The following is a 25,815-nucleotide window of genomic DNA, read 5'->3' as shown; positions in this document are numbered from 1 at the left end:
CACAGAATCTCAGCCTCTACTATCTCTTGAATTTACTGAATAGCACATTCCTCGACAGCACTAAGTATCTTCCACCTAAGTTTTCCAGTGTCAGTATTCAGCTTTCTGCTTTCTTTGCCACATGTTTCAATTACTTTTCATTCTAACAAGTTCCTCCTTTTGCACCAGGTTTATGCAGTGCAGCAGTAACATTTCACAGCACATCCAACCGCAGGAAGACACACTCTGCACTGCTAACAGCTATTCTGCTCTCCCAAACATCTGCTTTAAGAGCTGCACTACAGCACATCTACAGCTTCCCCCCTGTTTATATGTTCTGGTTTCCTCTGGAAAAGAAAAAAAATATAAATTTGACACGTAGAGGAATTGAGTGTAGACTGGTCCTCTCTCATCAAGCAACTGCAACATGTGCAAAGCACATCAGGAAACTGAAGCACATCACAGAATACCCCATACCTTCTGTTGAAACTGAAATGACAGTACCTTAAAAAAACAAAGGGGTGCTGCATTTCCAGACATAAACATCATTTAGTTCTTAATAAGTTCTCATGTGAGAAACAAACTGAGTTTTTACTATGTTTGTTTATTCCATGGCTTGTTTGTCTGTCTTACACAATTAGGTGCAAGTCAGACCAAATAACTGTGTTCTGTAACCAAGGTCCATCACAGCTGCTTGCTAAATCGCTCTTTTCACACTTAATTCAAAGCTGGGCAACTTGAGCAGCTTATCTACCTACCGACTGCACAAGCTGGATGGCCTGACAACTTCCAGACTCAGGAGCTGAGTGTCTCTATACCTCCAACTCCAGCCACTCAACCAGCACGAACAAGAACTAATTTAAAGCATGACACACGGCATCAGCCACCCAGCAGCACTGGCCTTCTCTGTTTCTCAACAGTTTTATAACCTCAGTGTTTCTTAACAGGCACATCAGGAACGTTGATGTTTTCTTCACTTCCCTTTGAAAGGTTTTAGCTTGAAAATTTAAATACCAGAAACAGCAAACTAGTCAACAAAAATGTGTAAACCACATCAGTAGTTTGGAGTAACAAAGTAGAGCAGAAAAATCCCAAAACAACTCAAATAGCTATTATTTTGAAAGAAAAATGGCAGGCATTTCAAACAACTGAACTTAAGCCTTTATTCCTAACTATTCCTAAATATCTACCAATTTGGCAAACCTAAATTGTTATAATTATAGCAAGTCACTCTGGGTTTTCTCAGTCATTCATACATACAACAATAACCAATCTGCAAATTATTAATCCAATTTTCACTTATTACTTTAAGAAGAGACTGTGACAATTCATGCAAAGCAAGTCACTCAACAGTAGTATTCTAAGCTAAATTACAATAGAAGTATTCTTGCACTAGGCCTTATAATAGAATGCAACACATTTACTTTGTCAGTTAGACAATGAGCATTATTAAACATCACTAAGGAACAATTATCACCTTTTATTCTTTCATTTCCCTCTTTCTAAAGGTTTACCAACTGTGCTTAATTTACAAATATTTTGTTCTCCAAAGCAGAAACACATGTGCCACATAAATCAGTCAATCAGCTAGAACCTCAATACCACTTAAATAGCAAACGATTACTGCTTATCTTCTCTCAGATTAATAATTTCAACTGAAAATTCAATGCATATTATAAGAGTTCAGTCCCTGAACCATTACATGAAAAAAAGAAACCCAGAAATAAAACCACCCACAACACCCACTCAGGCAAAGGAAAAATCCCCTCAAAGAGAAACCCAACAACTTGATTCAGCCAAATAATGTATTTAATAGAGAACTTTTTAGAAGGTGTATTATGTAAAACACAAAATTGCTTACCGAGCAATAGTTACTTCTTCTTACATTATGTTAAGATTCACTCTATAAAAACATAACTATCAGAGCAAATACTTTTGGTCACTTAAGTAACCATATTTTTACTACTCACACTTTATGTGAATTTTTTTCATTCACTTTAGACACTGTATTACAGAGAAGTTCAGACTTAGTCAATAAAAATCATTTACTGTGACAGTCTCAGAAACAAAGACAATTACCATTGATTTTTAAAGAGAACTACTAGAACTTGCACATTCTGCAGATATGAAAGGTTACCATTGTGTCAGTTTAAGTATACAAACATTCACTTCTACTTCGTATCTACTACAGTGCAAACTGAATTATTACTTTTCTTCATGAAGCAACATGTTCAAAACTAAATGAAGTATGAAATAAACTATTTTAGCTGTGACAGAGCCACAGAAATGAACACAAACAGTTCCATACTGCTATTGCAAACATGAACCAAAGCCACTGAAGCAAGCTAACATGCAGTGGTCTCATTAGCAAGTCAAGAGATTAAACTATTTTCCCTAAAAGCTTTCATAGAAGATGACCTATTTTCCAAATGTATCAGTACTTCAATGAAAAAATCTGTCAGATAAAGAAATGTTTATTAGGCTGTACAAACAAAGCTCATTACAACCACCACTTCTGCATTATTCATAATTATAGCTCTTTTTTAATATTATAAGAATGTTTTTACAGAACTTAAGAAATTAAGCTGAGAAAAACAAGCATTTTTAAAAATGAAACATTCAAATAGCAGGCTGAAAATTTTCAAGGAATGGCTTTGTTACCTTAAATGATAATTTTAACCTTTACAATGACTTCTTTTTCCAGCACAGAACTCTGCTCCTCAAGCACCTATGCTTAATGGTACAAGTAAATCTAAAAAGGAGAAGTGGTAATACAAGTTTCCTGTTGGCTTTTCTTTACTTTTTTTTAAAGAGAGAAACTTGCAATCTAAAGTGTGTAATCGTGACTTCAATTGTTTCTAAGTTTCAATATTCCCTTTTGCATCACTTCATCCACTTGCAACATCAGGCACCTTGTCCCTATCCCATCCTCACAGAATTTCCAATGCAATCGAACTCCATGGTGTCTCACTGCTCAGTGCTCTTCTCAGATGTTTATCCCCAACACTGAAAAGTGGTTTCTGCCTCAGTGCTGACATGAGAGTCACCTCTACAGTTCTCCAACCAGACCACACAGATGACCTTCCTCTGTCCTCACCCATGGTGCCTGCGGAACACCTTTTGGTAAGGACAGGAGGCTCAAATCAGAGAGCATGACCTCAAGAAGTGATTCCTTGTATTTTAAAGTAATGAGACACACAGAACCAGAAAAGTTTATTTTAGCCTTTCATATCACTCTTCTTTCCTCTGATCTTCCTCTCTCCAGTCCCTAAAACCACTTACATCTGTCTGCCCCATCACCACAGAACACCTAACCCCTTGGTCAAAAAGATGAGATGAATCAAATGTGCAGCTGAGATGGGATGCTGCCACAGATGGCTGGGAAGCCATCTGTCTTTCTTTGGTGCAAGGGACACTACTAAGAGGAAGGTGACAGCTAAGACAGCATTAATTTTTAGGAATACCGCCTTACAGACTCCAGTGGGGAAGTGGTGCTCACAACCAGACAGGATAGACAAGGTAGCTCTTTAAGAAAGCTTGGAATCAATTTCCTCACAGTGAGCAGAAAGAAGACAGGGCCAACACAGAGCATAGACAAGGGACCTGATGTCTAAGGTCTAACTGTTTTAAGAGCATCCCAAGCGAGTGAGTTAGTAGTACGCAGAGGATAGGATGGATGAAGGACCAGTTATGCAGGAGGGTTCATCTGATATTTGAGAACCCACAACCTTTTCTGCCACAGGTCTATTCTCATTTCTTCTGTTTTGTCATACACCTCGCTAAGAAATCAGGATTTTGCAGAACATGTTATTATTTTTTCTATTGAGAAGGTAAAAAAAGGGAAACAACCTGAAGTACTGTATATACAAATTAAAGTTACTACCCAAAAATTCACAAAGAAACACAACACAGAGGCATTTGCTGCTACACAGGCTTCAGGTCTCAAGAGCATTAGATAAATGAAACGAGGAACACTCTACTCCAATGTTGTGGTTCATCTTGCTTTTTTGCCAACTACTCCATTTCACTGTTCCTGTTACTTACTAGATTATGGCTCTACCACTGGCAAGAGTATCTTGTTCTAAATGAATGTTATCTGTTATCACCCATTTTCAGACACGTGACTTCAGCAACTGTGGATTTTTCTAAAAGACTTATTTCCTGGACAATGCAGAATAAGTTGAAAAGATTTTTGTTTCATGCTATTAGCTCTAGATGGTTCATCAAGGGAACTAGAAAGCACAGAGAAACACAGAAATCACTATAAAAAAAAAGTACCTTTTGAGTTGGAAAAAAATCCTATTAAGAGAATAGGATTAGAAACTAATAAGCATGATTCCTCTCCAAATTGCAGCACTGTGTTTTGCTAAAAGTAACAAAAACTCCACATTCTAGCAGTTTTCCTAATGCAATTTCTCGTTAGCGTTGTGGGAAAACGCAAGACATAAAAATGTCTCATAGCAGGAAGCCTGTAACAGTTTTACCCAAGAGTAATATCAAAACATCCAAAAAAATTGTTAATGCTTTATTTTATAAAAGAACAGTCATCCATGTCTATTTTCCAGAACTTGAAGCTGTAATACTTGAGAAAAGCAAACAACTCAAGTATTTAAATTATAATGTTTTCGAAACTTGTACATTTGGCTAAACACACTATTAGTATGTTAAACAAATGTTAATTAATATCATTCAAACATTTAAAAGATAATACCTTTACTATGCCTCAAGCATAGGCTGGTATATCAGTGCTTTACACTTTAAACACGCTGCAATTTAACTGCCTTCACCACTTCTGATTATATAAAATAAATATACAAGACATTATTCCCATCATAATTCTTCATGCAAGGTCAGAGAGTTCTTTCTAAAAGCTTGTTCATCAAAATATAAATTTTCTCCTCCCTCTTAAGATGCCAGTAAACAAAGCTCATACTTCAAAGGCTTCATTAAAAAAGTAAGCTCTAGTACAGGTAACACTTTCAATTGCTCTTAAATACAATGTGTCAGGAAAATGAGGCGCTAACCTGCACCAACCTAAGTCCAAATAGCAAGATTTTCTTGGTTCATGCATAAGTTAGACCCTCAGACCTACTCACAGACACAACTGAAGGAATCCACACTCCTGGCCAGCTGTATGAGCAAATGCAGTGCATGTAATTCCTAACTGGTTTTATGGTATTTTATTACTGATGTTTCTTTCTTCACTGAGATGGGACATTTCATCAAGAACTCTAAAAAAACACAAACAGCAAGAAATTCTACTGCACTCAGAAGTTTAGCTAACAACTCTTCCAGTATTTGAAGGAGTGCTGAGAAGACCATGAAAGGAACAATGACAGGGGAAAACCCCAACGACCAGGGGTCAAAAATCGCAAGAGCAAAGACCGAATTTTTTGTATTTGACCCAGTACACTCACTAAAAATCCCTTTTCAGTGTCCTAGCAATTGCACAGATAAAAAAATTGCAAAAATCTGACCCTTTCCTGTGCTCCCAAATATTTGTATTGCTGTGTGTCCTTTCTACTGTGTTATTTGTTAGTTTACACTTCAACCAGAACTTTCAAAAAGTTGCACCTTGTCTTCAGACTGGAGACACTTTCTAGGAAGCAGGTTTGCCACTTCTTATTTTTTCTTTCTTGATCATGTTTGCACTCTCTCCTCAAGTAAATATAACCAGCTTGAAAATAAATATGCAAGGCAGCTGTGCTTGTAAATAAAAAAAAAAAAATGAAGTTTTAAGACAAAAAACATTTTCTGTTTGTATAGCAACACAGGTTCACGTTCTAAACCAGATCCTGCCATAAAAACTTACTCTCAATTCCCAGCATTTACTGCTGGTTAGTAAATGGTAATAGTACGGTCCCCAGACTGGTTGTGTGGTCCTATTACCAATTCTAATCAACAGCTTGGGACTCAAGATACATAATAGCCATCTGTACATGCACACTTAGCTTTTGGCTACAGGATAAACCCAAGTACTTGGTGCTGGCTATGGACATGAACACAGGCTGGGAACAGACAAGACAAATGAAAAAATTCAAGCATTTTTTTGGAAAGAAAGAAAAAACCCAGCCCTACAAAAAAGCTCACCCAAAACAACCCTCTAGACAAATAAAAAAACAACACCCAGATACAAATGCCTCAACATTGGAAAAATCTGTTGTTCCACTGCCTTTAATACACCATCAAGCAGATTTTCAGAATATAATTTCTCAGGGTTTATTCCAGCTTTAAAATACACAAAATAAATTTTTATCACCAGATTTCTGTACAATAATAATTGCAAAGTACATTGTCATTTTGTGCTAATGGAGAAAATGGCAATCCCATCCTGTCTGCCAAACAGCTTTAACCATGATGGTATCACAAAAGGTATCCTTGTTACTAACAACAATGACCCCACTAAACAATCACCAGGCAAGTGCTCCCTTCTGAAGGCAGATCAGGGATGTCCCAGTCATATATCACAAAGAAATTATACAAATCAACTCTGAGCACTGTCCAGCACAACCAGGACTCAGTACACAACCACAGCTCCCCAATGAAGAGGTAGCTTGGGACACCTCACCATGAGTGCTGTGTGGAAAACCATTAAGTCTTCCAAATGGCCACAAGTTTTAACAAACACTTGCTATTTCCTAAATCCTTCTATTGTCTGAAATTCTTTTGCTCTGGATAGGAGAGAAGTTTCCACTCATCTTTGTATTAAAGCTTTCTAAACCAGTATTTAAAGCAGAACTATAAAACATACTTTCTAGATTTAACTTGAGGCATGACACCAGCACACAGATGTAGTCACTGAAATTATGTTACAAGAGTACAGGCGTCCTAAACAGTAGACTCAAAACTACATCTTCGTAAGAGGCTTTTAAAGGATACTGCAAAGCAATTATTTTTGTAAATCTTTTGGAAACAAAACTGCAATTAAAATAAAGGAAGATGCATACAGCAAGTTTAATCTATAAAATACATCAAAGAGTACAAGGTACAGATCTCAAAACAAAAAGCCTAGTCATCAAGATCCTTTAAGATGAGTTTATAAAATATGTCATCATCTAAATTTCATCCTGCAACAGCTATCCTGGGAAGGTTTCAAGTTATGTGGGAAAGGGAAGAAGGAAACTGAGCATGTTTTGATTTGATCAACCAGGGGAGACCCAAGAAACTCAGCTATCTGCACACCTGCATATAAAGCTGTTCAGCTGCAGGGACATTTGCAACAAGTTGTGAGGAAGGGAAAATCTTCAAACAGAACAACATGAGAGTCCACAGAAACTAAATCAGGATGTCCCAGTGTGGCTCAAAGAAAGCAGGACAGCTACTCTGATGTTTTGCTAAATTAACCCTTCCCAAGCCCACTTCTGGAACATGGGGTCAAAGCAAGTCTAACTGCAACTAAAACGTAGATCTTGATGAAATTTAACAGGAGGCAATATTCTGCAAGAGGATGCATGGATGACCTGTGCTGACTTCAGCAGGTGAGGTAGCATGTGTACACAAATTCCAAAACAAAAATGAGTTTTGGCAGAAACTTGTCCATTTGTGTCACTACAATGCAGCTGTTCAAGTACAAAAACCATCTAGTACATTTTCCTTTCTGTGTACACGAAAGTTAAAGGTTATCCAAACACAGCATACATTTTTTCAAATTAGCAGAGTCATTCATTTACCTAAAAATCAGGATGACATCATGTGTAACAAGAAAACAGACTTAGAATACCCCCATACTTTTCTATGTCATAGGCAATACATTATTGATAAAATAGCAGTCTATCAAGTCTTCCTTTAATTACATAGGAAGGCTGTAAGACAGTGATTTGGTCAGTGAACAGAGTCACAGACAATATCTATATACCTACTCAAAGCCCTGTTTCAACAGCACCACAAGTAGCTATACCCAGTTACTCAGACTGCAAGGAGAAATATGCCCTTTATATGATGATTTGTATTCCAGGCTCTCTTACAGCTGCTGGAATATGCAATCTAGGGAAAGCTCCCAAAGAGGAAGACTGAAAAAAATAATTAATTTCCCCTTTGAGTTCTTAAAAAAGGAAGTAGTGGTTGAGAGCTGCAAGTGAAAGTGTTGTATTATTTCCACCCTCATGGAATTAGGAGTCGAACTAGAAATATTCTTATGTCCACAAGCAACTTAAACCAATCCAACCTGCTGTGGAGCAGAGGGTAAGACCAGATAACTTCCATACCAACCTAATTTATCTTCTGGCAGTACATCCATGTCAGAGAATCTGGCTGTCCTAGTTCACAGCATTGTAAGTTCCCTTAAAGTAAATACCACTCTAACTGTACATAATGACTTACAGTTCTGGAATCCATAGAAACAAAAGAAAAGAAACTTCCAACTTATACTTTGTCCCTGAATAACATGTGATTATGTTGACTGCACACAGCCTTAAAGATCCTCTGGCATTCCACAAGAGGAATCCCTGGAATGGCAGCAGGAAAACAACAAGGAGTAGCAATGCAATTACCTACTGAGATCAAAGACCTGCAAAAACAGTTTGGCTGCAGAACGGATTCATCCACAATCAGATACAAAAAAAAAACCCAAACCTTTATTTTGTTTCAAAGAACTAAGTTAAAAAATGTGAAGAACTACAAATTATTCATTATGTCTCCTCAAAGCTTTCGGATTCTTTAAGCACCTGGAAACAGTAAATGGAAACACAGAGAACAGTAATGCCAGAATAAAATTGCAAGTAATGATACCACTGAATGTGATTTGCAATGCCATTGCCCATAAATCCATTCAACTACTACAGGTAACAAACCACCCCACCTTCACCACCCAAAAAAAAAAAGGGGAAGGATGACAATTTTGCCAGGACCTACTGGGGAAGGTCAACAGAAATTGAAAAAGGCAAACAGGTAAACAGGCTAAAAGCCCAGCTTTGCAAAGTCAAGAAATCGTCTTCTACACTAAAAAGTCAAGGATTGCAGCCCAAGAAAAGCAACTAAAAAATAGAAAGCAAAGCTGAGTCATCAAAATCTGCTGGGGGAAGGTGTTAAATGAGGTCTTGCAGCAAATGAATAATATTACATTAAAGGCATTAATGTTTTAGGGGAAAACATATATATCTATGTTTAAACTTCATCTTGCTCAACAACCAGAAAAGGAACAAAATCTGAAAAAGTACCAGTTTTACTGCAAAAACTGCAGTACCAAATAAGACTAATGGCATATGCAAATAGTAGCAGCCAGTACCAAATGTCTTCTAAAGAACCCGCTGTACAAATATCTATTTGGCACATAGCAGAGATTTTCTTCTTTGATCTGAAGCATAAGCATTTCCCTTCCTTGCTTTAAAAACGTTCTTACTCAATACAGAGTTATAGGCATCCACAACTCTTGTATCTTAAGCTTGTGTTCTTTTTATTTTTATGGAAGAACTATTATTATGACTGTAATTATGACAATATAAAGCATTAATAATGTTCTTAGCTGTATTTTCAATAGCCTCTTAATACAAGAACAAAAGATCACTTGACTGTTCTTATATAGCTTCTATATCAGATGTTGCATGTTTCCTATATTGAAGTCTTTCTGTCAATAAATATTTTCCACACATTTGAATTATCATATGAAAACCCAACCTGAACAAGATGTTCTGAGGCCCAATACTGTCAATACTTCCGTATTTAGGTACAAGTTCTCCCTATTTTAAAGTATTAGAACATTTGTGATTGGGCCTCTCTTGTCACTAATTCTTCAGTCTTTCAATGGTTGGTTCCTGTTAATTTTATAAATTAAAAAGGTCTCAGAACAGCTTCAGCATTCAACATAGTTCACCTACCAATAGTGAAATGTTCCTTAGCTTTGCAAAGCTATGGTCAATTCCTCATGCCCTTAACTTCCCTTGACTAATCCCAGTACTTTTCATGTTTACTTTTTACATGTTTACAAAAGTAAAACCCCTGCTAGTATTTTCTGTGTTTTTCCACTCAACTACAGTGTTACTACAGGATTTTGGACTTTCTATTATAAGCCTGCTTGGAGATTGATCATTTATTCATCCTTACTCAAGACTGAAATAAACTCTTAAGACATTGCTCAATCATATACATGTACTTCTGGTACAACATAAGATAAAAATTGTATCTGATTAAGCGTCTGGCTCCAGCACAATTATTGTCCTTTTCAACAAGGAAATTGTTCTGGGTCTCTGGCAGAGAGCTGTTGCCTTCTTGCAGCGGCTTAAGACTGCACAGTCCAATCCATCTCTCTGCCTCGGGTTCCCACTCCTAAAGCAGCCTGAAAAAGCGCTTGTCTGTACTCAACAAAACCATAACAGTACCACAAGCTTTCTTCCACAAATTCTGCTACAAGCAGAAATGTTTCTGAGAAGTCAGACAAGTTGGGAATGCTAATTCAATGTCACTGAAGTATTTAACTAAACTTGGAGCTCTTAGACAATCCAAACACTCAGCAAGTGAGCAACATTAACAGGAAGCAATTATTGATGTGACTCAAAAGAAAATCTAGAGACAACAAACAACCGTGTAATTTAGTAGCAATAGCCTGTAACTTTGCTAGCTTTCAGGAGGTAGACCACATTCTTCCTTCCCTTTCACTTGCCAGTTTCCACAAACAACAAGAACTTTCATTTAATATTATCTTTTAAAAGAAATTACAAAAAACCCCAAAACGCAACAAATCAGTTATTTTTCTACACATTTTGCAGAGTTTTAGCTAGATCACATTCAAATCAATACAACCACAGTAGCACACTGACACAGTTAAGACACTGCTAACCCCCATGGCCCTTTGCAGCACAGATAAAGTCAGTCACTTTCATTAGAAACAAAGCAACCAAAACTGTTCAAATTCAGTACAGAAAAATGAGAGGGCAGGGCAAAGCAAAATCAAAAGTATTTCTCCAATGTAACGTAAACCCATCTGCAAATTATCAATGATTGCTGCAACAAACAAGTGAAAGAAAGCTGATGTCAGAAGAAATTTTATAGAATGGGAAGTGTATTAGGTTTTACATTTATAAGCACGGGACTAGGAGAAAGCCCAAACCATCCCATTAGAGACCCAAGGAAAACTCATTTATTGGCGTTCATTACTGCTAAGTAACCTGATTCATCTGAGGTTTGTAAAAAGTCATTGCAAATACAAAAGGGATTTTTGTTTGTTTTTAAAACCTAATCAATGTGTTGGTGTTCCTGGCTCAAGATAGATGCATCATGACTGCAATGGATCAGCTCCAAGAATTACAGTATTAGCTCTGCAGCAGTGGCTCTAGATGGTATCTGCAGGGAAATCCTTGTCAGCAGCAACGTACCTCTACTATAAATGGCCACCAGCCCTCCTACGCTGGGTTCTAAAAGAAGTATGGTGGTAAAGTTTCCCAAAAACAAGAGCTCTCTACCCCATTTACTCCTATGATTATATCAGCATAAAATTGTATAGTTCGTTCAGGGTCAAAAGCACTTACATAAAAATACTAACAGGTGTATTTAAGGGCTGGCTGACATCACCCTCTTACAAAAGCATCTAAGCACTGAAATTTCACCTTGGTGCATTATAGCAGATCCCAGGTCAGTCTCCCAGGGCCCTTGGAATAAACATCCAATGTTTGGAAGATAAAAGTGCCTCCTCTACACTCACTGCAGCCTGTAAGCATACAGCAACACCAAAAGTACTGAAAAAATAAAAGATTTGTTCGGCTCTCAAAGACAACAATCATAACTGAAAGCTGAAGATGTAACAGAGGAAAAAATAAATAGCAGACACGGTATCTATCAAAAGAAATGCTACTAATACATGAAAAATTAAATATTCCTTAAATAGATCAGCATCAAATAGCCCAGAGTATCATACAGGATTCTCTGTAAGAAGCAGCAGAAAAAAACTCCCATTGAGTTACTGCAATCCCAAACGTGCATTTTTCATATTGCACTAAATTCTGTAAGATAGATTTACTAAAACACTTCTGAACAAACCTGATGCCCAGAGATGATGTCCTATACTTGAATCTTGCCAAGTTCTTGATCTTCACAAAACATTCTATGTAATGTTAAAGGAATTACATGTTTCCTTTTTACATTTTTACAGTCGATATACTTTTATCCCTAGTACAATACAGCAAAAAGAGAGCATCTAATCTTTCAACTCCTGTTTATCAATGTATTTCTTGCAGTGGTGGTTCAGAATTAGATGCAGGATCCTACACATGGTCTAAAAAGCTGCAAGGGGTTTGTCCTCCCCAAGTGCAGGATCTCACATTTGTCCTTATTCCTACTCCTGAGGTTCCAGCCTGCCCTCAGCAAGGTCAGGTCTTTTTGGATGGTGGCTCTGCCCTTGGAACATATCAACTTGTTCCTGACCATATCAACACTCCCAGATTTGGTATCATCACCAAACATGACTACAGTGTACTTCACCATGTCCTTCAGGTCACTGATAAATAAAGTTAAACAGGACCAGGACAGGTCATAATACAGACTCCTGTTGTTATCAGCATCCACACAGACCAGCACCTATTAACCACTACCCTTGAGCTTGATCCTCAAACCAGTTTTATTTTACTCATCCAGTTATTCATACATCCAAATTGCAGTGCCCCACAAAAGACCATCATAAGAAACTCAAAAGCTCTGCTAAAGGCAGGGTAAATAGGGTACACACTGCTCTCCCTTGCCCACAAACGTAGCATTTTATTATACAAGGCAGTCAGACATGATTTATCCCTGTCAAATTCACACTGACCATTACCAAATCATCATCTTCCTGTGCCCAGAAAATGTTCCAAAACTTGTTCCATGATTCTCTCAAGAACACAAAGAAAGAATCTAGCCAGTCTGTAATTTGGGGAGGGGGGATAGGGAGTGGTAGGGTGTGGGGGTGACGGTGTGAGTGTTCATGTTTGGGTTTTTTTGTTTTGTTGGGGTTTTGGTTTTTGGAGTGTGGGTTTTGTTGGGTTTGGGGGGTAGAGGAAGAATGGAGATACAACACAGGAGGCAGGGTTTATTTGTTTTCTTTCAGAGGCTGCTCCCTGCAGAAAGTGTACTGCAGCATTTTTCCCTCGCGTATTTTAAGCCTAGAAGCCATAAAGCACAGCCTTAATAAATTTCATTTGATGTCATGTGGACTATTTGGATTTCAATTTCAGTTAGTGTTACATTAACCAAGATACTATGAATGTGCTCAATCCAAACCCACTTTGAAAACACTCGTATTAGCTACCACCTTAACACAGGAACCTGCCTATATGCTTTTTTCAATTGTTAAAAATGGCCAGTTATTTGAAGTCCTTTTGGTCTAAGAAAACACTCTATTTCTGCACACAATTTCTTCGTGCCTTTGATAAACTGTGGCAACAGATTCTCTAGAGAAAGGTACTTGTAACAGTCACACACAACAATCTAAAGCAATGAATAATCCCAGTTTTTGAAAGCCTGGATATCTGTCGGAAACTTCAGGTTTTTACTAAAAGCTTCCACCACATCTGCCAGAAGCATTTCAGCCTGGGAGAAGTCACATACAAATTCTCAAGGGCTTTCAACTTGCTTATTTTTAAAAACAAAACAAAAGTATTATAAAAAAGTTGAAGACTATTTCAATTAAGCAGCTTTTAGAGTTTCTACCCATATGGAGTGATAGAAGCTGAACAAACATATTTAGATTTTCTGAACTACAGCCCACTTTTGCTTTGATTCACACTTTTTGGAACACTCCATGCTCAGCACAACATCCACTTCCTACATATCTAATGACTCACTTTTTCAGACATCTCTTAAAAAGATTCATAAACTTGTAAACTAAAAAAAAAAAACAACCAAAAACCAAAATAAATTCTAAGCTTAAGCTTCCAATGTCACTGCTGTCTGAAAAAATCCACAAGGAGATATTAGACTGTTTCTACAAACAAGCAAAAAGAGGCATTTCGCTAGTTGTCTATAAAAATATTCCTAGGCACAGAAAAAGTCTGTGTACAGACATGCTCCCCCCCCTCCTTCCATTTCACACATTTTTAGGCTTACATATTATGATAAAAATATTTTAAAAGGCAAATCCAGTTTTCGACATCTGCTTTTAATTGCTATTTACTGTGGATCCTAAAGACTCATCCTACTTTTATCCTTAATAATGCTGGCATTACATAGACATTATCTCCTTTGGGTAAGTAACTTTTCCATGCATAATTAAAACGCCTTTATACAAAGTAAACATTCACATCTTCAACTGTACATAACATGTCATCTTCAACTTGGTCTATTTATGTGACATATTTCAGCCTAGGCCTACCTCTGCCTCAAAACAGCTGTGTACTAACTTTTCATGCCCCTGTTTACTGATTCTCCTTTTCTACCCTTGTTTAAAGATTAGGCTGATACCTTGTTTGCAGGCTACATAGTAAACAGGACCACTCACAACAAAACAAAACTCCAAAGCCTCAAGAAAAGAAAAATATTTGAATATAACTGAAAGACATCTCAAGAGACAGCAGAGAGACTGGACTGAGTGACTGGGAATGCCAGAGACCGGCATTGCCAAAGTCCACAACTTGCGAAACTGCAGCCCCAGATCATTCATGAACTACTTTCAATTATTTGACGAACTCTGTCAGTTACTAAATTAACATTCCAAGGTCTTTTATCTTTCACAAAGCCCAGATAGATAAGAGCCCTATATATATAAGCTTCTATGAAATGTTTACAAATACTGTGGCAAAAAGAATTCATGGAGGTTTAAATACCGATCATTGATATGATAATGACATATTACTAAATGAAATGTACTTATTAGCAGTTCTATAAACAATGACAATAAGCTTTCCTGCATACATATGTTCTGGTATAGTTTTTGTGGGGTTCTTTTGTACTTTGAAACCACTAGTTTTTTAAAAAAATATTTTGCAACTCAAGATTAAGATTGTATTTAGTGACATCTCCTATGCACCTTTTCACAACAACATGTTATATCTAGGATGCATTTTCCCCTCTCCTCCAACACTCTCCCTACTTACCATTCAGATACTCAGAGAAAAAACAGAACATACTGCCCAGAAAAAAGCATAGAATCCAAAATTCTCCATACCACTGTATGAATGCATATACTTCTACACTACCACAACATCTAACACACAAGATTTAGAGTAACATCTTCCTATGTCTGATTTTAAATGCCCCCTTTACTTATCACTATGGCTACTGATCCAGATACCCACCTGGGCAATTTTCACCAAGACTTCCTCACAACGGTATCTCAAGGACTATCACATACCATCCACTTAATTGCTACTACCAAGTTGCTATTTTAGATCAGTCAGATAAAGCAAATAAGCATATAATCTTTTGACCTGTGTTAGAAAAGACAAAGCCAATAAATTCTGAAAAAACCCACCCACAGCTGATTGCCTTTTAGCTTGTCTATTTAGACTTACTCCATCAACTCAATGCTTTGTCAAATTAATGTTTAACACAGTTAAATTATTTGGAACAATGAAGAGGCACATGGGGGTCTTGAAATCTTTATAAATCTTAAAAATTATTAATAAAAAGCTATGTGCATAATACTTTTAAATTTAAAAGCAGCAGAATAAATTGGAACATTTTTACTTCGAGTTAAATGAGAAAGATTAAAAACTAAGCTTAAGCTAAAAATATTTAACGCACTTAAGTGTTTCTGAAGTGTCTAAGAAGGCACATTAACAGCAGAGCCAAAACAACACGCTAAATGAAGCACTAATACAGATAGCAGTTTGCACAATTACGTACAGGTAACTTGAAAGCCATGCCATAACCCAACCTTAAGAAATTAAATGCTTGTCTTGTCCCATCATGCCCAGGTATTGCATAACACAGGCTACTTAACAATGGAAGGTTTAAGAACTTTGACTGCTACAGTTCCTCACGCTGTGTCATACTACTAAGAAATACTGCATTAATTGCAGACCATATTATTCTTAAAAGCAAGAGCTACACTGTTCACATTTCATAGAAGGGCATGCTGTGAAGCTAAAAGACAACCAGAGCTGATTCAGAGCACATGAAGTTCCAGGACATAACATCAATGTATTTGAAAACAAACAAACAAACAAACAGTGCTGAGCAACTGAAACCTGGACTTTGTTCATTTCTTGCTGGATATTTAAAATTAACTTGACAGTCATTAAGTAAAGTAACTTTACTTGTCCCAGTTCAATCCCTAGTGGACAAAACATGCACTACAGAACCCCTAAATTTCAATTAACAAGATAGCTAACCTTCTGAGAGAAACAGGTAAGACAACACAGAATGTATTTTAAAACAAATTTCACTATCATTGGGAAAACATCGTGTATGCCATTTGTTACACTCTTGTTGCCAGTAACAAATCTTCTATCAGACCCAAACAACAAAATACCCTCTACAAAATTTCAAAAGGACAAGTAGGAAGAGTGCAAAACCAGCCCCATATTCTTAATCCGTTTTTGACACTGCTTGCAATGAGATTTACGTGCTCAGATGAAATAGCAATTTCTCAGTATTTGAAAAAATGCTGTAACCCCATTGTATTAGTTGAAGCCTGTACTTTCATATTCATATTACTCACCTCAAAATCACCTACTTCCAGCAATACTTATGCAAATTTTTCACCACTTCTCACCATTTTCAACTATTAGTTTTATGTACTTTTGATAATATTTTCAAGTTTCTGATTAGTAAGAAATCATCAACTTACCTGAAAAGTAACAACTGTAACCATAGCACAAACCTTTTTGCTTCCACGAAACGGTATTTATTGCAGCTAAACCAGAGCAATGTGCAATCTACAGGGACTTGCTAAAACAAATGTGCAATTTTTAAGTGAAGAAAATATCTTACCTTGCCTGTCTTGTGATCAAACCAGACAAGAGCATGGTTCCTGGACAGCACCTTACAGTCAAAAGTTGCATTATTCTGAGCTGGCCGGCAGCGAGCCACTGAGCGACCGATCTTGACGGGCTCATCCAGGTAGACATGGCGCTCCTGAAAGGGATGAGAGTTCGGGCGGCAAGTGAAGATGGCCAAGGCTGAAGGCATCGAGGACAGATTGTGGTTGCCACACTGACCAGAGATGAAGAGAGCCTCCTCTGATGCAAACTGTCCTCCACAATTTTTAACCCAAACCTCCACAGCAACTTTATATTAAAGCAGGACAAACGTTACCGTATGAGGCCTAACAACTCATCGTTTCAGTGTGTAAACTAATTCTGGCAATAATCCAGTGAAAAAGCCCCATTATTTCTTTCACTAATACCAGCAGTGGCCCAAAAAAAGTCTAAAATGTACAACTCTCAATCCATCCTTTTCTGGAAGAATAGGATCAAGCATCTGATTCCTTCAAAGAGAAGCAAAGCCTCCTTGAAAGAAGGATATAATGTCTTAAATCCAAGTAGATGAGTCATACGAGTACTTTTGTTTGTAGTCTCAACTGCCTTCTTTACTCCCTCCTTCCGTAAACAGCACTGACCAAAATTCTGACCAATGCAACATGGAAGCAAGGCAAGGTTTAGGGAAGGGGGATGAGGGAGAAAGCAGTGTTCTCTCTCACCGCACACAGATCAGGAGTTGCCCTCACTCCACAACAGTGATTTAGTCGCTTCAGAAGGCGATCCGCATTTCACCATCTTCATATATCGAACCAAAGCAGAATAAGTGGTCCTTGATTTAGAATGGGGTTTGAGAGCTATACTGTTTTCCTTCCCTACACCAGATAAAGCTGAACTATTCTACGGTTTCAGGCAGCCACTCAGATAAGGAACTTGATAAGGCATGGAGAGGGCTTCCAACTCTCCTTCTCTCGGGGACAAACTAACGCGTGGGAAGGGTCCTTCGGGGACGGCCTACGAGGTGCACTGACAGGTTGTTCCCAGGCGGTGCCCGCGATGGCTCTGGCTGGCGGCACAGGCAAAGCGTCCCTTCGCGGCGGGTCTGCTGGCGGCGGGTCTGCCGGCGGGCGGGGGCGCGGGGGCCGGCGGAGGAGGAAGGCGAGCAGGGGGCTGCTCCAGGAAGTCTCCGCCAGAAACCCCCGGCGCAGGGAGCGGCGGGCCGGGAGAGGCGGCGTCCCCTCCGCTCCGCTCAGCCCCTCCGCAGGTGGCTGCGCATGAGGAGGGCCCGCTCCTCAGTCCCCCGCGCTCTCCGCCCGCCGAGAGCGGCTCCGCTTGTCCGGCGGCGGCCGGCCCTGCGGCGGCGGGAGAGGCCTGACGGCCGGGCCCGGACGCCTCCCGCTCAGTAGCTCTGCCTCTCAGGCAGCCGCCGACCACGAAAACTTTCCTCCGACCTGCAGAGCCGAAAACAAACCGGGTCAGAACCGTCCCTCGCCCGGCGCAGCCCCGCTCTTCCCCTCCTCCCCCGGCCTAGCGCTCCCCGGCCCCGAGGGAGGCACAGAGCGCACCAAGGCTCCGCTCCCTCCCTTACCTTCAGCGCAGCGGCCGCCATAGTGACTGGAAACCTACCCGGTGTAGCAGCCGCGGCACTGCCGGGGAGGGGCGGGGGTCGGGGAGGAGGGCAGGCGGTGGCGGAGGGAGGAGCCGTCCTCAGCGGGGCCTGACCAAAGGGAAGGCGCGGCGGCTGCCTCCCGCCTCCGCGCGGGCGGCTGCGCAGGCGCGGGACGGGGACCTGCGCAGGCGCGCTGCGCGCAATGAAGCTGCGGCAGTGGCTGAGACTCCGCCCTGGTGCTTCTACCGCTCTCTTCCGGGTGCGCGGGAGGGTGACAGGGACTGTGAGGGGAGGCGGGCGGCGGGTTGAGCTGTGAGGGATGAGGGTTTGGGCGGTCATGTGGGGGTCCGCGTGGCCCCCTGTGAAGCGGGAAAAGGGGTGGAGGGCTGCTGCGCCAGGGCACAGCTGGGACGCGTTAGCAGGTGGGAGCGGGGGCAGGTGTCTGAGGTGAGTGAGCCCCGGGCCGAGTGCCGTCTCGTTCCCTTTCCCTGTTCCACTGAGCTCTGCCTTGGGCGGGGGAGGAAGGGAGAGATAGAGCGAGCGGGGCTCGATTGCCGTTAATTAGGGAAGCCCTGAGGAGGAACCGGGGTCACACTTTAGCAGAGCTCTCATGAGAGAGCCCAGGAGGCTGCCCGACATCCTCCTGCTCTCCCTGTTCTTTAAGTTTTGGAAGCTCCAGTGTGATTTGATGTGTCTTGGGGAGGGAGAAACGCTGGCAGCGTGTGTCTTGCCGTCTCTGGTTACAGGTTGGCAGCCGGAGTGGGGGCAACTCTTGGCATGGTGAGTGCAGGCACAAGGCAGCAACAGGGTCAGGCTGGGACAGAGGTGGGGTCACTGCTGCACAGAATTCCTTCGGAAGGGCTTGGAGCATCCAGCAAGGGCATATTTATCCCTGTTTTCTAGAAGCCAGGGAAAGGTTTTTCCTTTCTTTCAAGGTCATGCAGTAGGCTAGTGCAAAACAGGCTTCTCCAGTCCAAATTAATTCTTAAGTCCGTCATTCCCTATAAAGCAAACAAGCAGAGATTGTTTGATACGAGGTAGGTGTTGGAGTGGTGCCGGTGCTATAATTACCCTGTGACAAGGTGGTAGGATTAGGGATATGGAAGGGTTTTCTGATGCCGGGAAGGCCAGGCAGCTGTGGAGGAGAGAAGTGGAGCTGGGCCAAGCAATCTAGCCAGCAGTATTTGAGGGAAACAAGCAACAATTGAGGTAAGGCAGCGCAGTATATGAGAGACAGCTTGATTGCTGTGTTATTAATTGTAGCACAGAAAAGTCTGAGGGTTATCTTCATTTTTCTTTTTGACTGCAGCAGGACGGGGGGTTATGTGTGTGGTTCATTACAACCTAGTTGTATTGATCATTGAGTTTGAATGATCTGATGAGAAAAGCACAGCAAAACCAGGCTGTAATATCTGTTTTGAAGCAAAGAAATTAAATCCAAAACGAGAGACAGCTCTGACTTTTGAACACAAAAGAAAGACAAATAGATGGAAGCTTTAGGACTGTATGTCCATAGATTTCAGTTGTCCTGACAGGAGAAAAGCAAAAAGGTATCTAGCATACCGCTTAATAGCTTTCATCATCTTGTTTATGAGATTATAATCTTGGGATAAATGTATTCCTAATTTTCTCATTATTTAAATAAATGGAAATTCAGTATGGCTGTTTTTTTATAGCACATGGTGCCATAATTAATCAAAAGGGGGAAAGAAAGGGGTGCAAATGGGGTATAAATTTAAGTCCATCAAAAATGAGATGTGAGGGAAAGAGTTGGAAAAATAAAAATAATTGAGAATATTTTGGAATTGCAAAGACATAGAAAGTGGGACCAAAGGGTACTACAGGTGTTGGAATTAAAAGAATGTTTATGTGAGTGTGAGTGCGAGTGCGTAAGGGAGAAAAAGAATCTGAAAGTAAAGTCAAAGAACAACCATTATCCTCTATAGGGCATAAGAGAATCAAGTAAATAAGGTGAGCAGTGGTTATATTTTTCTGATGTTCTCTGCAAGCATTTATAGTTTTTAGATACTGTCATTGAGATTCAAACAAATCTCATACCGTATGGTTGTACAGTTTCTTTCTCAAGTCTTCCTGCAACCAGTAGAATAAACCGAAGTATCTGTGTCCTTTAAACTGTAAACCAGTACCATACAATGGTATCCTGAACCCTTTTCCATCCACTGGAGAAATCCCATTTTGCCAGTCCCATGGGAGAAGCAACAGTACATGCCAGCTGCCTTTCTAATACTTTGTGGCCCTGCCAAGCAGCTCATGTAACAACAGAGTTCTACTTACTTTTCAGCAAGGGCATTAACGTGAGGTTTCCTTTTCTGTAGGAGTGCCAGCTTTCGGGGAAGTTGGATGAGTTCAGTTATCTCTGACTTCTGACTCCTATTTCACATTGCCTTATCAGTTCAAAACTTACCAGGGCACATTCTGAGTAAGTTAAAAATCTAGAAAGCATTTGCATTCTGAAATGAGGCTACAACTATTGCATGAGTATTTTATGAGGCATTTGATGCTTACCGGGAAGTGTCTGTCTTTGAACTATGGAAAGCAACAGGTGGATGGAGAGAATTCCGTACGAAATGCTGAGTGGCTGTGCTGTACGGGGCGGGAGTGAAGAGGATGTGTGAGCTCACACTTCCTTTCTGCACACCACTTTTTGCCACACTACTGAAAGAAGCAGTGAGCTTTGGCAGCCATGTTAGCTAAGGGCAGCAAGATGCCACTTAGGTGGCCATCCTTTTTCTGGGCAGGAAGTCTGTAAAAAAATAATGATAGCCATTATAGCTGAGGGCAGAACCAGCCTGCTCTATAGCCATCTTGGGTAAGGGAAATGGAGGGGAGGTGACTGGTACATTTATTCCCTGAAGAGCTAGTGTCTGTTTCAGGATGCTGAAAATGCAGCAGAGGTAAAGTTTATGTGTGTACCTGCCAAACATCTGGATTTTGCCTTCAATGTCTCAAAGTGCAAGAGAGATCCCATGGTCTTAATAACGTGGTGAAAAATAACATCTTTTGCTGAAGGAAGTTGTGAATTCAAAGTTAACTGTAACTGACTAAAAGAAAACCACTGAGCATCACTATAGGCAACTCAGTGCCAGTTTTCTGAGTATTGTGCAATGATGATCCAAAAGGCTACTGAAATATTAACATACATCAGATGGTCAGTGGTGACGTGTTTGTGAACCAGTTGCTTTGTGGGAGATCCTGTCTCAAGAAGGATCGTTGCATTGGGAATTAATGCATCAATTAATGCATTTGGAATCAAGCTGAACTGTCAAAAAATAAGGAATTGTTCCCAAGCAGTAGGTTCCTTTCCCTGGAGCTGTAGATGTGCCAATTTAGAATCACAGAATCATTTAGGTTGGTAAAGAAACTTAAAATCATCAAGTCCAACTGTTAACTTAGCCCTGCCAAGTCCAGCACTAACTCATGTCCTTGTGCACCACACTTGAATGTTAGCACTACAGAAATGTAGCTCACAGCAATCATTTTGTTTCCTGTAGAGTACTGGGAGGAGGACTAGCTGCATGGGATGTCAGACTAAGTAGGTCAGACCAGTATTTGCTGATTTATAGTTGCTTTTGAGATGCAGTCACTAAAAATGTAATCACTTTTTTCTTCAGTAGGAAAAGTGGTCTCATAAAATCCATAACATGGACTTGCATGATTATTGTGGCAATTCTATAACTTGTTGAAATATTCTGTTTTCAATTCTTGATGAAATTCACAATATTCTGTTCTCACATGATAGTGCCTATCACTAGTCATTCACAGGCATAAATGGTGTCATTGCACTGTATGTCATGACAGGAACAATCTGATTTGGATTTTTGGATACCTATTTGTTTGAGGAGCTGCTGAATATGTGTACATTCTTCCCACTACTATTGTTGGAAAAGTTTGTTCAAAACTTTATTCTAATTATCACCCCAGATTTCTTGAAGGGTGGTTGCACTTTTTTTAACTGTAGCACTATCAGGAGTTCCAGACTTATGTTCTGTTCTTGATCTTTTAACTCTCTGACTGTACAAAGAACAATTGCATTATCTTTCAGCATTAATGTTGAAAGAATAAGCAACTCAGATGGTGTAATCCTATCTTGTCAGGTATTGATCTCATTTCTCTCATTTTCATTCAGGCTCTTCCCTGCTCCTGTTTCTAGTTTCCATTAAGCTTATTAAAAGATACTCGCATCCAGTTCACAAATTAGTATCTTCCTAACATAATTATATTAACGTAATCTACATAGCAAGAATACATTGAACATGCTAATTATTTTACATTGTTAAATATATGCATATGTTCTATTTCTACAGTATATAAAGTCTGTGTAAATATTGTCTATGTATCCTATCTATATATACAATATAGGTTGTGAAGTATGTTGATATGGAATACATAAACAATGTAACATGCATACTATTTATACAGTATTATGCTAATATGTAACTAATTTTACATAGAATGTTTCTTCATTTCTAATGAAGTTAAGTAAGTTGGTATATCTGGCATTTTCACTGCTTACTCATTTCAGCAGGACACAGTTGTCATCTAACCAGGTCTTAGCTGCTTTTCTGTTAATATGAGGTTGGCTTTTTGGAATGTTTGATGTTTTCTGTGGCTGTTTGAACAATAAGGAGAAGTGTTTGAAAAACAAACTTGACATTTCTGGATTTTCTTTGCTTATTTCAAATAAATCTATTTATTAGACCAGAGCTAATTTTCAAATACAAATTAAGTATTGCTTTAAACCGAAGTCTCAAGGCGGTGGAGGGGGGAAGGTGAGATGAGATGTTTATCCAATGCTTTGGTGTTACTCAGTGGATCTGAACAGCCTACACCGTTGTTCCCTCCTGAAGCTGATAGGAATTCCGCAGCCAGCAGCCAGCACAACATTTGCTGCTACCTGATAGAAAGCACCCGCTGAGAGGGGCAGGATAGAACAGTAGAGACAGCAGCTGTAGGGGAAAGATAAAGGGTGGGAGAAAGCAAGATAGGCTCAAATGCTCAACAGTTTTGGCTCTTTAGAATCCAGGTGTCCTATGTAGGCCTGTACTAATTTTTATTCCAGCAACTGACATCACCAGAGATGCTTTTTCTAGAGGATCCTCTTGTCTGAGACCTGCTGATTATTTGTATGAACATATCAATGTCTTTCTGCAAAAATAAGAGCTCAGAGAGCTTTATAAGAGCAAATTCCACGTGTAAAGCCCTGTATTTCATGGGCCTGTATTGCAATTTGTAGCAAAGCATTCTCAGTTCATAGGTTCCCAACTTTGAAGTCTGTATTTTCTCCTGCACTGATGTGCTTCTTGAAGGAGAGAGCAGCCAGTATCAGTTGTTCTAAACATGATACTCAAAATACATCCAGGAATCATTTTGTTCTTGTTCTTAAACAATTGACATCCTTTCTCACCGGGAAGACCATCGGATTTTCCTGCTGAAATGTATTTGAAATGGCTAGGTGAAAATTGTCCTCAAGTAATGTTTCCCATATCTCCTGTAGGAGAGAATCTGTCCTAAATTTTTCACTGACTTCTTTCTCAAAAATCATGTCTCTGTTCTCTAAACTTTGTCCTGCCAGGAGATTATTTCTGTTGAGCATCCCATGGAATGAAGTTATTGGTTATTGTTTAACTGAGCAGAGAATATCAGTCTTAAGAGATACTTTATTTTTATTTTACTTGTATAAATACTTCTTATTCACATGAAAACTTAAAAATAGAGACCAGCAAGAGCTAGAAGGGAATGGGTGATAATGCTAGCTATAATCTTGTTCTGCCTGCAACAGCAGGAATGTAAACATGGGAAAGTATGAAAATATAAACAAGGGAAGGCTTAATAAGAAACTGTGAGATTATATCTTTCCCTAAACCAAGGTGAGAAAAGATTTTTGCCAGGCCCTGTTTCAGCTGTTAAATGGGAACAGCACTGGAGAACATTGCCCTGAGTTTAATCTGATGAAACAAAGTCTTAGTCATGTCTTGTTTTGGATAGTAATCTTTTACAGAGTTCAGGAGCTAACTGTTGGAAAAGTTTGTGTTAGGTGGCATTGTTGTAAAATCCATGAAGCAAACAGAGACAGCAAGAGCCTGCCTGTACACCCACTGCTGAGCCTGTACACCCACTGCTGAGCCTGTACACCCACTGCTGAGCCTGTACACCCGCTGCTGTTGCATGCTACGTAGCTCCAGTCATATCTGAGTTTATATCTGAAATTCCCTTTGCCACTACTGGTACAGGGTAACTGAAGGCTGCTGTATCTTGAAGTGTTACAATGGTAACTTTGTGTATTGTAATTTTGTTTGTTTGCTCCTCTGTCTAGGAAATTATTATAATGATCAAATAATGCTTTAATTTCTAGCAGTTTTGTTAGGTGGATAAACAAATGTTGGTAATGGGTCTAAAGGAAACAGTGCATCTGAAGAGATGTAAATTAAGCTTGTATAGGTGTGGTGTCTTGGTTTTAGTATTTGTGACTTCTGTTGGGGAAAAAATGGTGTGTTGTGGTTTGGGCAACCAGCCTGTTCACAGCTATGGTTGAATCTGTTCTGGTAACAGTCACCCAGGAATTTGGTGTGCATCATGGGAGTTACAGGTTAGGAGGGGGCTGATGGTGATTTTTTTTTTGTTGTTTTGTTTAGTAACATAACTATTTAACCCTTTCAATTCCACAGAGTGTTTCTTAGGGAAATATGAATGGGACATGGACCGTGCAAAGAGTCTTTTAGAGCTCTAATACTATGAACTGAAGGGCTGGGCTTCTGGCCACTCAGGTTTTAAGAACTAAGGATGCTTTTGCTTCTGTTGTACCGATTTCCTCAGCAGCCTAGGGTAAAGTTGTCCAACCTGTGGGATATTTCCAGGTGTCTCCTGACTGATGCTCTGCCATGTGCCGGGCAGGACATAGGATGTGACTATTACTTAGCGATAACCTTGTCCAGGTGCTGCTCACTGACATGCCCAATAGGAGGGCGGTAGTTACGTGCCTAATACACGCTGCCTGCAGACATACCCCCGCACCAGCACTAGCGCGCGAGGGTAATCCGCTCCCTAGGGCAAGGCCGCTCTGTCTGGAATTCTCCCGCTGAAGCAGAACGACGGGCTGCCTCAAAGCGAGCTGCCCGCGCCAAGCCAGCGCTTGTTTACAGCTCGGAAAGGACGCGAGTAGGGGCTGCTCCGGAGCCCGGCGCAGCGCAGTCTGCCTGGCCGCCCTGTCCCTTCCCTCGCGGGCCGCTGGGGGGAGCGCCGCGCTTCCTCTCCCCCGCGGCAATGGTTTGGGCTCCGGCCGCCCCCCTCTGCTCCGGTGCGCACTTGGGCTCGCCCGCTTCGGGCGGCTCCAGTCCCCGAGGGAGCGCGGAGAAGGCGGCGCGCCGGCGGTCACGTGACTCCCCGCGG

The 25,815-nt window shown here is 40.3% G+C and overlaps 1 protein-coding gene across 5 annotated transcripts in view; it reads right to left on the bottom strand.

Moving 5' to 3' along the window:
- The window catches only part of SLMAP (sarcolemma associated protein), a gene marked incomplete at its 5' end in the record, with an annotated part of 80,577 nt that extends 63,567 nt beyond the window's left edge, over positions 1-17,010 (bottom strand). For all 5 annotated transcript variants that reach the window (XM_084269636.1, XM_084269639.1, XM_084269638.1 and 2 more), the window contains one exon: positions 16,813-17,010. In XM_084269636.1, the coding sequence (XP_084125762.1) occupies positions 16,813-17,010 (198 nt within the window). The remainder of the gene's footprint in view (positions 1-16,812) is intronic.
- Between the last annotated feature and the right edge of the window lie 8,805 nt (positions 17,011-25,815).

This window comes from Gallinula chloropus (assembly GCF_964237585.1).
Source record: "Gallinula chloropus genome assembly, chromosome: 12".
NCBI lineage: Eukaryota > Metazoa > Chordata > Aves > Gruiformes > Rallidae > Gallinula > Gallinula chloropus.
This window is presented reverse-complemented; position numbering and strand designations above follow the sequence as displayed.